Genomic DNA, 16,037 nt, shown 5'->3' on the forward strand with positions numbered 1-16,037 from the left:
ATCCAGCAGAGGGCACTCCAGGAGTAAATTCTTACCGGTCCTGGTGCTTCCTCTGCTCAGCCAGCTCATGTAATCGGCGTAGCATCTTTTCTTGCTTCTTTCCATCTTTCCGGGAACGTGATGACACATTACGAGCAAACTCTCTCTGCTTCAGCTCTTTAAGCCTCTGCATTACACAAACGCAAGACAATGACAGGACAGTGAGAATCATTTCATGATCTCATGATTTCTCTTATGTTTCAAAGCAAAACACAGAGGAGACACAAGATTACAAAAACCGACGGTAAACAGTACCTGCTTGTGAGCGTGGTCGTAAGAGTTAATGTGGTTGTCAAATTCCTGGTGTTTGGTGTACTGCTTGTCACACAGCTCACAGTAGAAATTGGCTCTCAGGTCTTCCAGAGCCTTTGCAATGGCTTTCTCCTTTTCCATCTGGTCCTAGAATAGGTGGAAAATAAAGGAGGGAATGAGTGAATGAATCTTTAAATTGTGTTGAAAAAGTAGAAGAAAAAAAAGACACCCAATTACAGTAACGAGAGTACTTGTCAATTTCCTCTTTTTATATGGGCTTACGCAGTAACCAAGTACAGAACAAACACTGATCATTAGCAATACAAAAGCCTGAAAGGCTTCACCTTGTATTTCTGCCGCAGTTCCTCTGTGTCCTCCTTTTCCACTTCGAGCACTCTTCTCTTCTCTGTGGCGTCCTCTGCATAGTCCAGCTAAAAGGACAAACACAGCAGTTAGAACACTGCGAACAAAACACTCCTGAATCAACTGCAGTCATCCTATTTCATCTTATACTGAATGTACGCTGTGGTGTCAGCTGTTGTTTCCCAAACTGTAATGCATCTAGGCCACAGGGGCTATAGAGATACTAGTTTGTCTGGCTTGTGTTTTTCCAACATTTCTGATGCAGACAGATTATTGATGGTTAAATCATCAGGGATTGCAGAAACACATGGACATAGAAGAACAAATCCTTCTTACAAAAACTGATACTCAACTCAACCCAAGTTACACTGTCCAAGAACAGGCGTTTGGGGAGCGGAAATGAAAGAGGCGTCATTCCCCCAATTACATGTCAGTGTACCCTTAAAATGATTTTGAAGCTGAGATTTTGAGGTAATGTTGCTTTGAATCATTGTCATGCTGAAGCATTAAAAAAATAAATAGATTAAAAAAAGAGCATTTGCACAGGATAGCCTGTAATGTCACTGAGTGCTGTAGCACTGAGACTTCCATTCAGTGGAGCCAATAAAACACACACACACACACACACACACACACACACACACACACACACACACACACACACACACACACAGATTTTTTTTCTCCACTGACTAATAATTCATTCAGGTAGTGTTCTCCTGGCATCCAGCACATTCATAGTTGTCTATCAGACTGCCAGTTGGTGAAAGGTGATTGATAACTTCAGACAATGTTTCCACTGCTCCACAGTCCAATGCTGCTGAGCTTTCCACAACTCCAGCTCAAACTTGGCGTGAGGCACTGTGAATGCTGCTCTTAGGTTCATATGTCATCTCTGAAGCTCCCAAGCATTCTTCCATAGGCTGTCTGCAATTCAGTAGTGAACGATACGATGAGGGACATACGTTTTTAGTTGGCTACGTGCTTCGCCATTTGGTAATCTTGTCCCGTCTCGTGTTGCCAGTGGGCCATGACTCTTTGGCTGAACTGCTGTTGCTCCTAGTTTCTACTTAACTGCATCAGCACTCACCTTATAGAGCATTCTGAAAGCCAATGAGCTCTTCAATATTACTTCTACAACCGACAGTTGTGATATTTCATTACTTCGTTTTTTATTTTATACACCTCTCAGCAAAGCAGCAGTGTTTGTTGCAGTGAAATAAGGTTTCAGATACAGCGATGAAAGCTCAACCAAGATCTGGTCTGGTTCAATATCAAAACAAATACAGAGCAGATATGTCAAAATACATACCTAGTGAAGTGTTAGGTGATAAAATAAACAGTGCCTTACCTCCATCTCCATCCGTCCCATCCCCATGACATCATATTTGAGGATAATGGGCACAGGGTCGGTGCGTCCTGAGGGAAAAGAGACAGAGAAAGGACTCGGTGAGTTTTTGAGGCTTGGACGGAGGGCCAGCTCGGAGACAGCCTGCTTTTAGAGCATAGGGTGCTGGGGTTAGAGAATTTTGCCTTGAAGTGCAAAGAGACCAGAAAGCTACAGTGAACCAAACACCAGCCATTCTCACAGCTTACTGCAGCCACCAAGTACAAACCAATTTATCCTTCCTGTTACATTTGACCTGGCTGCTGATTTGCATTTTGAATTATTCAAATTAGCCGCACTTATTGTATTCCTGGTGGATTAAATGAAGTCAAGGGCATCCGGGTTGTTCAGCTAAGATAAAGTTCACTACAAACAAGACTGTCAGCTTTAAGCCAATGTGTTTCCATATCTTTTCAATGTAGTTGTGCCACCCACTACCCCTCCTCCACCCATTCATTGCTGCAGTCCTGTTAAACCAGAATCCCAAGTTTATCAAGGACGCTACAGCTTGAGGGACTGCGTGTGGCGGCAGTGGTGTGTGTGTGTGTGTGTGTGTGTGTGTGTGTGTGTGTGTAGGAGTTGCAACAGGCCTGCGCAGCTGCTGCCACTGCTCACTGAGCGCCACTGCGACATCCTCCATGAGGGGAACAAAGCCTCCCAATATTAGCTAAGGCCTATTGCATCATCTCTTTCTGAACTGTCTGCAGGCTGGCTGACCCTTGCAAACCCCTCTCACTGTCCTGAGGTCCAAATCTGTTCCCTTGTCCCAGGCCCCCTTCCTCATCAAGACTGGAGCAGAAATGTTATTTTCCTTTGTCTACTTAAGCTATGTTACGTAAGCTGTGAAAAGAGCTAGATCAGAAGGAAATTAACTGTAGAAAAATAAACAAACCAAAGACAACCAAAAGAAAAAAAAACAAAAACAGAATGAAACATTAAAGATATAAAATATATAAAAATCAAAACTACTTTGGAGATTGACACAGAATTGCTTAATCCACTCATAATCAGCCAAACAAAGCAGAGAGAAAGACAGTAAAATTAAAATAGGACACAAGCACTGAACTACAGCAGAGTGACGTCACAGGCCAGGTATCGCCATGGTGACAGTGCAAGGGATGGGGATACTTACCCGGTAAAACATGGGTATGGGTAGGAGGAGAAGGAAGGGGACGACAGACAGACAGATAGACAGGGGAATCTCAAAACAAAAGGCATAAAATAGAATTTGGACTAGTCTGCTGCTCCTGTTGCCAGCCAGATACAATAATCCATCTTACTGATAGTGATTATCAATTCAGTTTGGTTTCAGTTTTTTTCCTCCCACATTTTCAAGTTACGTTTTTTTTTTTTTCCATGAATCAATTTTCTATGTATACCATTGGGCATATGGAATAGCTACAAGCACTGCGGCTTGGAAATGTACAATCAAAGTTCAACTGTTGTGATACCTGCTCCAAGTGAGGCAGATGGGTTTCATTTCTTACCAATTAGACTTAAAAATTAAGGCCTTTCTCAAATAGAGAGACAAACAAGAAGGCTAATGCTATACATTTGCCATTGCCCAGCCAAAGTAATGTTTTGAGCCAAAAACAGCCCTGAGACAAAATGCATAATGTATTAAATATTAATGCGTTTGAAGGCTTTCAGCTTTACTTAAACTATGAATTTATTCATTTAAATGGGGCTACTCCCTGGCACATTCTTACCCTCCTGGACAGAGAAGGGTAAGAATATATTTGAGGTTTATGTCTGTGTCATTCCTATGCCTCCCTTGAATAATTTAGTCATCACAGCCCAATGACATGTTAATTCTGAAATCATAGATGCATGGGCATTGTAACATATAGTGGCCTGCCTGTACTCTCAGTCCCACTGCAGTGTCTGTCAGATGGGAGGGCCTGCAACTAAAAACCTAACTGATTGCATGATTGTTGAGGCCTCGATCCACAAAGGAAGTGAGATAAGAGGACTGATTGTGTGATATCTCGATCATAAGACTATCCACTGTTAGACATGTGTGTTCATGCTGTTTGCCCAACAGCGGTAGGGAAGTGAAACCAAAACAGGGTTTGGTCTGTTAGTCAGCCACTGCAGTGGTCTGTCTGAATGGAGTCACAAGCCAGGCCCAGAATTAAAAATTAACGAACAATTACAGTCATCCCAAACTATCACCAATCTTTTAACACAGTGACAATACTTCCACATTACCCATTCCAGTGGAAAAGAAAGGGACCACACAAAAACAATGTGCATCTAAATCACAGGGTGTGAATCACAAGGTTTAAAAAAACTGAAAACAAACAAAATGACAATGTTCTAAGAGTAATACATATGCATGATAATATACAAGCAGCAGAATGAGGACTAATACAGAAAGATTTGAAAGCCTATGTAGCATTGGTGCTCTGATGAGAGGAAAACAAAAAAAATGGGAGAAATTAAAACAAAATATAAAAAAAAACAAAAAAACAATTCAATTGGGGGATAAAATAACATTTACCACTAAGTTTACCATCAGCACAACATGGGCAGGATCAAATCGCTGTAAAAAAGAAACACCAATTGGTTAAGCAGGAAGATTGAGGCACATAGAGAAGGGAAGGTGGGGTTGGGAGTGTGGTTGTGGGGTTAAGGGGGGTTCATTACCAGAGGGGCATCAGTGTGTCACCCCCCACCCCCCTCATCCCTTCACTCAGGGCTAGGTGCTTACAGGGATTTCCTCTCACCACTCTCTCCCAACCACTGGTCCCAGTCCCCAGGCCCCTAACCTGGCATCATCTTGCTCACTCAACCACAGTATGCCCCCAAGGGTACCAAACTACCACCCATTACAAAATACGCCTAAAGTCCTGTATCCCAGCATTAGTTAAAACCTTGCAAACCTTCACTTTTTACCTTAAACAAGGAAAATAAATAAATATTAGAAAGCCCATCAGATAAGGATTTTAGGAGGAGCTGTACTGGGTGAGGGAATGATTAAAAAAAACTGCTTGGTGGTATGTAAACTCCGACAGGTAAAGGAAGAAAAGAAGCCTACGAGAATCAAGAATCAAAACTAACATCTACTTTTGCAGACTGTGGTACGTGGAAACATTTGTACCTTTTTTAACTTTTGGTCAAATGTCTAGTCTGGGATGACAGATGCCTCTAGGGACGACCACCATTTTCCCCCTTTGAGCTTTTTGCCTCGCAGACGCTTGTCAGCCCAGTTAGCAAATCTCCCTGAAATTCTTTCATTTCCTCGCTAGCCTACAGCCAGCAAGCTTGTTTTGGGATGTGCTTAACCCCGGAACAAGTGAACACATGACACACATAAAATGTACCTGAGGAAAGAGCCAGCAAGGCTTTAAGCAGTGCTTAGAGCAGGTTCTGCATTGCTATGGAACAGCAATTTTATTTTATTTTTTTATCAAAGTATACTTAAATAAATATGAACTGTGCACCTGTCTGGAGTGTTACATATCACTCTATCATGTGAAAGTAATAGTTCAGTGTGCTACCTCCAACACTGCTTAAAGCCCCAGGTGAGTGTGATAGTTTGAGGCAGGCAGGAGTGCACCTCTGGGACAAACATGCTGTGCAGGAGGGCAAAGAAACAGGGGGAGGATGGGAGCGTGTAACCATGGGGACAGAGATATTCGGGGTGTAGAAGGGTGGTGAGGTTTTCCCTGTAAGTTGACTCTATAGCCCGGTCAGTAACAGACACACACACACGCACGTCTCAGTCCCACATAATGACCACACACATACACACAAGTTTCACAGGTTTGGAGGTAGAAACAGGCAAACAAGCAGAGGGGGGGAAAACTTGTCTACTCTGCAAGCCATTCAAAGTCTGAGCCGTGGTTACAGCCAATCAGATACCCGACAGCAGCCACGGAAACTCAAAGAGAAAAAAAAAATCTAAAATACATGAAGATGATGATTCTAAGGGATGTGATGGAATCATGGCTTCCTAAATCTACCTCGATTTCAAATGGATTTTTGTTCTTTTGTTCAAATCGAAGCACTTTACTCTTGAGCAGATTGAAATAAAGGTTAAGTGATTATGAAGCAAAGAGGAGGAAGCTGACAGAGGCCATTAGCCTACAGTACACTGTAAAAGGGGTGTTACATTGAGGTCAACTGCCGAGTGGGAGAAAGAAAACACACCCACACACACACATACTGACATACAGAGGGGATCCAACAAACCTTACCTAAAAAGGGGCAAAAGGACAAAAGAAGAATAAGAACAAAGTCAATACAGTGAAAAACTTAAAAAAGGGGACACAATGCTTTCACTTCAAAATTCAAAAACCTTCCCTTCTGGCAAGGAGGACAGAAAAGGAGAGGAAGATTATAATATAATGATTATCCAGCAGACTTCAATGAGATGCAAGGGTGCAATTGTGTTGTGAGCCTACTCCTAAGTGCATTAGCAAATTTGAACAGAGATAGTGGGCTCCAACACTGGGCCATTAATTCCTACACAACTGGACACACTTTGCCGCAGTCTCATCTGCCCACAAAGCAGGATGCTTATATAACCACCCATCAGTGGTGCCAGCGGCAAAAACAAGAGCACAGTCAGCTCCTGCAACTTGTTCTCTCAGCCACACAAAGCACACATCCTTATCACATCAAATAGATTGCTATTGAAGCTGTCCAAGGACAGATGGAAATAAACAACGATGGACACCGAATGCTAAGCTCAAAAATTTCTGCTGTGTTGTTCGCCTCCATGCACTTGTCAGCCTGCCCAGAATGAAGCAGCTCCCTGATCTACTCTGGTCCCTGGCCACAGTCAGCCTGAGAATACCTATGAGTTGACACAAGGAAGCAGGACCATATATGTACATGAATGAGGGGTGCTATGGCGGCACGACGACACAGTTTAACAACAAGTCGTCAGATCTGTGTCTCTGGGAGCTCACCAATACACACAATCAACATTTTAATGTACAAGTGTAGAGAGCAGATATGAGTAAAGATGCAAGTGGTTTACGGCAATACCTGCCCGTAAGACCATTTCAACACTGCAGCAAACTCACACCATTTATATGGGGGGGGGGGTGACTTCTAAGACCAAACTAAAACATCCAAACAGTGGAAAAAAAGCCACTATGTCTTCTTCGTCATCCTCTTTTTGTCTACAAACATTTACCCATTACAGTCATTATCTGGTAGAGTAGGGACAAACACAGCCTGAATTCTCAGCAGGTTAAACTCCTTTTTTGTCACCACCTGCTCTGAAAGACCATGTACACAGCTTTATGCTTGAATATAGTCGAGCACATGATTCAGGAGCTCTCCTACAGACATAGTTTTCAGTTTCAGTTGTCGGACAACTGTGAAAAACTGAAAATGTCTTTAACAGAATCAGAAAAAAATGAGGACACTGATTTTATGGAGGGAATTTCCATTATCTACCTATGCGGCCAACATATCCAGTTAAGCAGCACAAGCCTGGACACAGCTATCATGGTATCTTTTAATTTACATTGTGAATTTATTGACTCACTTTACTAGTTCTGCATAGGCTCTTACATATCAAAGTGTGAGGTCATAACTTGTCCAAGGTTTGGGTGTGTGCTGGAAACTCTGTTTAGCAGAATGAGTGGCGTTTCTCATTAAAATGCTGATATTGAGCACAGATGTTATTGCTGGGTTTACAGTGAGAGCAATGCACTTGTGAAAGAGTTGCAATTGAGCAACAAATAGAGACAAGGAGGTCAGAAATTAATGCATGAGAGTTATATAAATGAAACAGGTAGATCTGCTGTTAAAATGGGATGGACCAAGAGGACAGAAAAAGACTTGGTGGAGGAGGTAGACAAGACTAAATGCCAGAAATTATGTGGAAAAACAGGCTCTTAGCAGACTGCAAGGACTCATTAGCTTGCCAGTGATGACATCACTCGTCAACAATGCTATACATCATCCTCTTTGGATAGAGTACAGGCAAGGGTGAGGCTATGAAGGGAGAGTTAAGAAAAAGATAGAGAGAATGAAGATATTGATGGGGCAGAGGAAAGCGGGTGAAGACACAGGAAGACGCTCAGTGGAAACATGCCAGGCCTCTGCACCACTGCCTCTGAGCCAATGAGCACAGCAGGGTTGAGCTAATGAGGTGCTGACGTTAGCCAAGACCAACCCACACACTCAGCTCTGTTCAGCCTGATCCCTCTTAAAACAAGTCAATATCGACTAGGCCATTCAATCACAGTTGTCTCCAGAAAGTAAAGCAGCTTTCTGGCTGAAAGCTCTCTACATCGTACACAATCCATTCAATGTGGAGAGTATTTGGAGCATTTTCAATTGTACATCTTTCTCTACACTCAAAGGCGACAACAATCCTCAATCTTAAACTAGAAGAGAAACCTTCTTGCGCAAACACAATGTTATACTGATTTCACAGAGAGTGTGGATGTCACAGAGACTGTAGATTATCTTGTAGAGAAAAATGATCTGATGAGATACAGCGGGAGTCCAGACTGAAAACAGCACAAGGGGCTGCGGTGGTGGAGCGTGTTGTTTAAGGTACCAGTGAAACAATGAAATAAGATCCAGGTAGTCCAGTCAGAGTAACAGATAAAAGTATTAAAGGCTTAACAGATGCCAAAATGCTGCCCAATGGGATGTAATACACACAAACAGGATTTTTACAATTGTGGAAAGTTATCACAACGACAACTACTTTATTTTTCGTTGGATGATCAGGAGGTAAATACTAGAAATATGGAGTTAAAGTCTATACTACAGGAATGTGCAGTTAACTGTATTTGATTGGCCAATGCTACACCTTGCCAGATGTCATTGCATTGCAGCAAAAATTGAGCATGGTTTAACTTTAATCCGGACAACCCTATGTTGTTTTCCAGAGCCCCATGCATTAGCACCCGCCACTGAGCCTAGCTTAAGTTGGGTTTAATGTGGCCCTAGACGGCCACTGCATCTAGAAACACCTCAAGAATCTGAACCTCTAGGGTACCTTGGTTTTGGATTGGGTCCAATTTCATGCCACAAGGACCAAGTCTGAAATTGCAAATGCAATTGGCCCAGACAAAGTACAGGCTCAAATTTTCCCTATTAGTTCAAGAGCTTTATATTCCTGCAAAGATGCAGCCATGTTGATGTTTCCAGAGTCAAGCATGTGCCCTTCATTATGTGCATCACTTCCCCAAAAGAAAATAAACACCCATGTTTCAAAAGAGAAACATTTATCTCTTGTACCCAAGATATAAACCCTACAATTTAAGCTGTTCAGAGCCGACATTTGTTTTTACCCAGGGGTTTAGGGCATGATCTAGAGTAGTTAAGAGACCAAAGTAATCTAAAGATTACAAACAAACTAGCACATCAGCAAATTATAAGTTCAGAACCACTGTTTCTCAAAGCTGATTGGCTAAAGCAACTGGATGTGAACCAAACTGTAGCCAATTATATTGTCATTTGGAAGGGAAAAAGCCCACTTTTATCTGAAATGGTGTAAACTAAATTCAGCACGAGGACAAATGAAACTTCGCTTCCATCTCCCACCCCCCAGGGTCGCTGCTCTCAGGTTTATTCCTTATTCCTTTACAAGGCTTCCAGGACTTTTCCTTGCTCTTCAAGTTCAAGGGAACAGCAGCATGAGAGCAAAAGGAACAACTGGAATGATGTTCGCGTAAATGAAATTCCATTTTACTCAGTAACAGACACAAAGGAAGAGGTCAGAGAAAGGATATGAAGAGAAAAGAAAAGTTGCTAGTACAAAAAAAAAAAAACAACCCTGGAAATATGAGGGGAAAGAAAATGGCATAAGGTAGTGGCCCAGTACCACTAGCATACATTGAACATAGGTGTACAGAAGAGTGAGTCCTTACCCTGCATGGTTTTGCCAAGGCCTTGCCCCAACTTCCAGCCATGTTTCTGAAGCAGCCGGTGCCCGATGTTATCCTAGCAGAGAGAACAGAGGAGAAAAAAACCAAAAATATTCCAATAATAAGAGGAGCTTTTCCCCGTGGGCATGGGTCAAAAAACAAACAAACAAAATAAAATAAATCATTCAGATCACACTATCATCATCAGCACAACCACCACCACCATCACCATCATCATTATTGTCATCCACATCACCTACAGCGTGTAACATCAGTGTCTTCCAGCACAAGGAGTGGTAGTTTTGGGTGGGTCGGGGGAGATAGAGGGTGGGAGACTGAGAGGAAGGGTAGGTTTTCCACTATGATGAATACATGAGGCTATGTGTAGCCTGTAAACTACAGGATACCCTCCTACAGTGGGAGAGCAGTTTTAAAAAACAGTTTGAAGCAAAGAAATTGGGCATAACCATTTCTATTTTTGGGGGATGGTAAAGATAACACATCAAGTCACATCCACTAACTGAGAAGTTAAGAGGAGGAGGAGGAAGGATAGGGCAATATATGTATCACACGCATACATATATGGACCACTACAGAGCAAGATCTTAGTACACAAAGAAAAGTGACACAGAACAGGTATGGAAATCTTGCATTAACAAAACGAAGACCAGAAACTCCAAGCTTGCTGTGATTCCGTAACCATGACAAGGGGAGCACCATGAAACATATGCAGCTGTCACAAAAAATATAGCAAGAGGAGGAGACAGAAGTGGAGCTATTGGGCCTTGGATTACCATTACAAGGCCCAGGGTGGACAGAATATGCACGTGTGAGGGGATATGTGGGTGTGCAGGTGAAGAGAGGGAGACATTGTGTGCATGTAGCCCCATTAGATATACTAGAAATAGCTGTTGTGCTGTTCTTGGACACCTCCAGCATCTCTGGTCAGTTATCAATGGTCTGGTCCCAACCACATTCACACTTTTGATTTTAAACCAAGAATTTATGCTGTTAGCATGCCTCTAATTTAATCTAATTTTCTCAAAAGGTATCATTAGTATTCATGAACTAGAAAACATACTTTACAGACTAGATGGCCTTTTCAAACTAAAAGGTGGTTTTTCCCTGACATAAATGTACTCACTGTAGCTTTACAACAAGCTCACCAGAGACACATTTTTCACAGAGGACCCCCGAACGTGTGTAACTGCAGTGAGACCATCTGCTTTAAAATATTTATTTCCTGATTTACTTTCAATATTGGATATTGCTATGACAAACACTACACAGCCATGTGGACAAGACCTGGCAACCGATAATGAATCAAAGAGGCTAGAGAGGAGTACAGGAACATACATAACAGGAATTCCTAGCACACTGTGGGGCCCAATGTGCATGTCTGAGACTGTTATATCACTAGTGTGGGTCAGCAAGAAAATAAAAAAAACATTAAGTGAAATGCAAGACCGTCCCACCACTACACACTACAGTACATCCTCAAGCACAAATAAACAGGAAACAATGAGATTTCTTATTAAGCAGTGTTTTTTCTGTTGTGATTATAACTATTCCAAGCTTGTCTAACATTCACCAGAGTGCTGCATTCTACCAAAAAACATACAAACCAAACAAAAAGGATATTTATAATCACAAAGATTGACATCAACTTTCACAAACAGAAAGTGAAGGGGTTGGAACAAAACGAAAAAAAAAAAGAAAAAAAACAGCATGCAGCTTTTTGTTAAAGAGTTTTAACAAAAAGGATCGTCGGTGTTAGTAGCGCACTGTGAATGGTACACATACAGAGGGGTGGGGTGGGCTGGGGTGGGGGGGTAGAGGGTGGGTTAACAAAACTCCAACTGTGTTAGTCTCAGGTGGATCAGGCACAGAGAGGAAGGTGATGGCTCAACAGGGCTCAATTAGTTCTCTTTGACAAAAGAGGAGGTCAGGACAGGGGGCAGAACAGAGCAGGCTGAGCCATGGTGAAGGTGAGTTTCTAGGGAGGTGGAGGTGAGCTGGGCTTGTATGGGTTAGTGCATGTGAAGGGGAGTGGTAGTCACACACACAGCACACACTGCATCTCCGCCCACTAGGTCTTTATTGGGATATATTTGGCTTAATCCTTTTTTTTCAACCTGTGTTGATATTTCAGAGCAAACTGTTGCCTTCCTTTGCCCTTTTTAACATTTCTGGAAGAAAAATAGTACGTCAGCTGTAAGAACCACAAAATGGCGCTTCGGCTTCACCATGATAACTAGAATGAATACATCCAAAACATCTGGTTGATGTTTGTCTCTAATACCCAAGAGAGAGAGGCTAAACTGCCTCACTTCCTGTTTCTGGGGGTTTGGTATTTTTTCCCCTCCACTTGAGCTGTGTGACCGTCAGATCCCTTCCGCTGTGGGATAAGATAAGAGAGGAATCTGTGCTGGGCCTCACATGATGGGAAGAGTCCTAAAAACACCATGCCTTAATAAACTGATAACTACGATGCTGAAGGCTAAATTATCACGCTATCACTGTGTATGACATGTCCCCGCATGGCAGTTTCTGGACATGTCCTAAGATGCACAGAATTTGAGGCTGAATGGCTGGTAAAGTGTTTCTTCCCACCTGGTGGACAGCATGTCCCCTGACTTCAGTGTGTAGGGAAACACTGCAGAATTTGCTGCAGTGAATGCCTCCCCTCCCACCGACATTGGGCATGCTTCGGTCCCTTACTGCAGTATTATGGTGCAACAACACTCTGCACATGAACATTTATATTAATTTGGAGCTGAGGCCATCTCAGGCTTTGAGCAAGGAGGGGAATAAAATGCATCTGAGAAATGCTCTTGCTCAGCTTCTACGTAACCACAGTTAGCTGACCTGTTTATTTCTCTTAACCAAAGTCAGAGAGGTCCAACCAAGGGTTTCACAGTGAAATGTAAACCTCTGCAAGCTCAGAGAACATAATCCCTACCTTAAATTAAACATGTTTCCTGTTCCAAATCTCTCACATTTTTTATTTTATCTCTGTGAAATTTAAAAACAGAATTAAAAACAGGAAGGGCAGGTTGGATGAGGCACCAGTCGCAACAGCTAACACTAAGAAAGAATGGTTCAAAATGGGCTCAGGAAAGGTCAGAGGGCGGAGATGAGGCGCAGACTGCATGTTGAACAACAGATGAGTGCACCAAAAGAATAGACAGACAGACGGATGAAAGCAACGACGGCGAGTCCAACAGCAGTGCAAGTGGAGTGAAGGCATTTCCATACGAACCTGGCTTTAAAATACTGGGCTGTCAAAAAAACAGTCACACGTGACACAACGTAAGAAACCGGCCAAACGCTTTCAACTGCAATTCTGCTAGCTTCTCTAGATCTTACAAATGCAAATCTCTCTCTGCTTTTAAACAAACATAATACTGTATACAAACAGAAAAGGTAGGCATGTCAATAAATCCACCAACTGACTGTTAATACAGGAGAAAGAAAAAATAGAAAATGTTATCCAAACAAAAGAGTTCTACAAGAGGGGGTGTTTTTCAAAAGAGTGCATTGTGCTGTCATCGGCACAGTGCATGGCAAAAGATATGGGTAAGGGAAGTGATATGCAGGGGACCCCACCTAGAGACCTCAGAGTATTTGTGACTCTAATCACTTCAGTCTATGCAGCCATTTATAAGTGTACAGTATGGGTGTGTTTGTGTGTCCCTGTATGGGTATAAAATATTGCTCTGGTTAAGATTACTAAATGGATGTAACATGGAGCAGGCATCTCAGTTACTAAATCTGAACTAAACAGAACCACGCATTTTCTGTAAGTTTTCTTGGCTGCCTGCTCTTAAACAGATCTGAGGTTTTGCACATTTTAATAAGAAGACAGACAGACTCTATAGGGATCTGTCTTGCAAGAAGTGGGCTGCTGCAGTTACTCATCATCCTTTCTCATGTCCCTGAGGAATGTCTTCTGGCAAGAGCTGGTAGCGGACAGGCTCTGCTGTCTGCTGCTGCTCATAAACTCTTGCAGCTCCCTTGTGTTTGATGCTTTGTACATTCCTGGTCTGCCTCAGCTACTGTAGGTGTAACTAAATGGAAACAACTGTCTCTGTGCATAAAGAGGCAAATGACTAAAACAGAAAGCTCCTACTTCCCAGGAAACTGTGTCAGATTTAATGTGAAGGGGATTAAAGATTTCATTAACTAAGTGCTTGGGGAAATTACAGAAAAGCATTAAGGTCCAATTAGAATCAATTTTAAAAAATATAATAATTTAAAAATACATACTTACCTCATAATTCTGTAGACCCAATTCATGAAGCGAAAGCTTAGCAAAGAGTTTACAGCTTCTTTAAACAGAGGCTAGCACTTGTATTCCCACGGAGTTTGAAGGAAGGTGGTCAGACTACTTTACAGTTAAAAGCTTTTTTGTGGTTTGTTTTTTTTTTTTTTTATTCATAACATTTGAAGGGCCTTAGCAATGACCTCAAACCCATCACCACTGCTGTTCACTGGGTAAAGACTGCTGTTAAAAAAAACGAGAAAAAAAAACTAAGGGTCAAGGGTCAAGATTTAAAAAGGATTGGGTTTGACCTTTTACCTGTGTTCTTCTTCACAACTATTAGTTGACAGTTAACAGTCTACACACTTCATAACTCAGTAACAGCTGAAATATCCCTTTTCTTTGCCGTTCCACTTGATGTAACAAAGTCCTGTTGGGCTTCACCAAGAGATTAATCTTTCTGTGGCCTGTTTACATGTGTTTCTTAGATTTCCGGTGTTTATGTATGCTGTCTATGGCTCTGAGGCTGCCCACTGCATATCACTCTGGGACGGGGTCAGGTAAGGGGGAGAAGGGTAGGTTTGAGGGACTGGAAGGGGCAGGAAACGTGGGAGGAATGAGTCTGGGAGGGAAAACTGTAGTAGTGATTAGGACAGAGTGTGGAGAGGAAATAGTACTGAATGCTACCAAGTTAACACATGCAATGCAAAAACAATGTTAGAGAGAATGAGCAAAGACCAAAGGGGAAAGAGAGAAAGAGAAAAAAGATCCCAATAAAGTACCACAGACCTCTAGCTGCCTATAGATCACACACAATAAGTGGCAGGTGAGGGGCTCGGAGAAGCTGGGCCGAAGCATTCACCAACAGCTCCAATATGTAACACTTGTGGACAACTGCCACATGTCATACCACCTTAGAAGTTGTACTAAGGAGGCAGGGACACTCTGTTGTGTTTCTAATCACACTTTCTATATGTTGGTCTATGTATTTTATGATTTAAAATAATGAACTCAGTGCCCGTTTAAGAACCCTGTAAATCCTGCCTTAAAGTTTACTGTACATATTTTGAGGCTGAATGGGAATAGATTAACTTCTTCTAATAGTATTTTTGCAAATGCAGTGAGGCATTTGACATGTACACGTTTTTACATTTTTCTTTTTAGTCAGGAACTCTGGTATTTTTATCATGACAATGTACCTGGTGTCATAAACAGTGCTGTCAAATCCACTAAGATGATCTTCTAGATTAATTGGTGACAAATGTTCATATTTATCTTCCTCATGGATAAAAAAAAAAAAAAAAAAAAAAAAAAAAAAAAAAAGTCTGCCACCTTCATTTTTTGGACACGCACTTCCCAAAGAGATAACATCAGGTGTGCAAGCATTACTACTGGTGACTAAGTGATAGTCGACGGCACCTCTGATGTGGCCATTTTTCCACAGATATGTGAAGAACTGTGTGATGCTGCAGCGCGGTCCTCAGCGCCCCTCCACAAATAATAGCGCAGGAGCAAAAGAGCCACTCAAGCCAGGTGAGCAGGCCACCTCTCTCCCTTTCTCTTCTCCCTCTCCCCCACCCACACACAGTGGATATTTGTGTGCATGTGAGAAAGTATGCCATATCTAAAGCTCGACCAGGATATAAAATTTTTATGTTCATGGTTCACTGGATTCTAGCTAAGAAAAACATGTCCACACTACAGACATGATCTTACTGTGAAATAAATAAGAAAAGCATATGGAAATGGTGTTTTTCACTTTCTGTGAGATACATGAAAATTACCTTGGTCAGCAAGGATGACTGAATGTCTTCTTGCTGTGCCTCAAAAACTCAAAAGTAAACAAGATACAAAGTTGGTATTATTCATTTGTAACCTCAAGCTC

At 42.0% G+C, this 16,037-nt stretch overlaps 1 protein-coding gene across 6 annotated transcripts in view; it reads right to left on the bottom strand.

Annotated features, from left to right (window-relative positions):
- The window catches only part of gpatch8 (G patch domain containing 8), a 28,884-nt gene that overhangs the window by 5,499 nt on the left and 7,348 nt on the right, over positions 1 to 16,037 (bottom strand). The window contains exons 3-9 of one of the 6 annotated variants that reach the window (XM_087175936.1): positions 13,151 to 13,169; positions 9,892 to 9,964; positions 4,545 to 4,586; positions 2,006 to 2,073; positions 636 to 722; positions 295 to 438; positions 36 to 166 (exon numbers count right to left, since the gene is read on the bottom strand). In XM_087175936.1, the coding sequence (XP_087032062.1) occupies positions 36 to 166; positions 295 to 438; positions 636 to 722; positions 2,006 to 2,032 (389 nt within the window). In that variant the 5' untranslated portion in view covers positions 2,033 to 2,073; positions 4,545 to 4,586; positions 9,892 to 9,964; positions 13,151 to 13,169. Of the gene's footprint in view, positions 1 to 35; positions 167 to 294; positions 439 to 635; positions 723 to 2,005; positions 2,074 to 4,544; positions 6,244 to 9,891; positions 13,121 to 13,150; positions 13,170 to 16,037 lie in introns of those variants that run through there. The other 5 variants (XM_087175938.1, XM_023413816.2, XM_087175939.1 and 2 more) reach the window with 5 other exon arrangements.

This window comes from Seriola lalandi, unplaced genomic scaffold (genome assembly GCF_002814215.2).
Source record: "Seriola lalandi dorsalis isolate HSWRI2012SDOR001 ecotype SW California unplaced genomic scaffold, Sedor1 jcf7180002054519, whole genome shotgun sequence".
Taxonomy (NCBI): domain Eukaryota; kingdom Metazoa; phylum Chordata; class Actinopteri; order Carangiformes; family Carangidae; genus Seriola; species Seriola lalandi.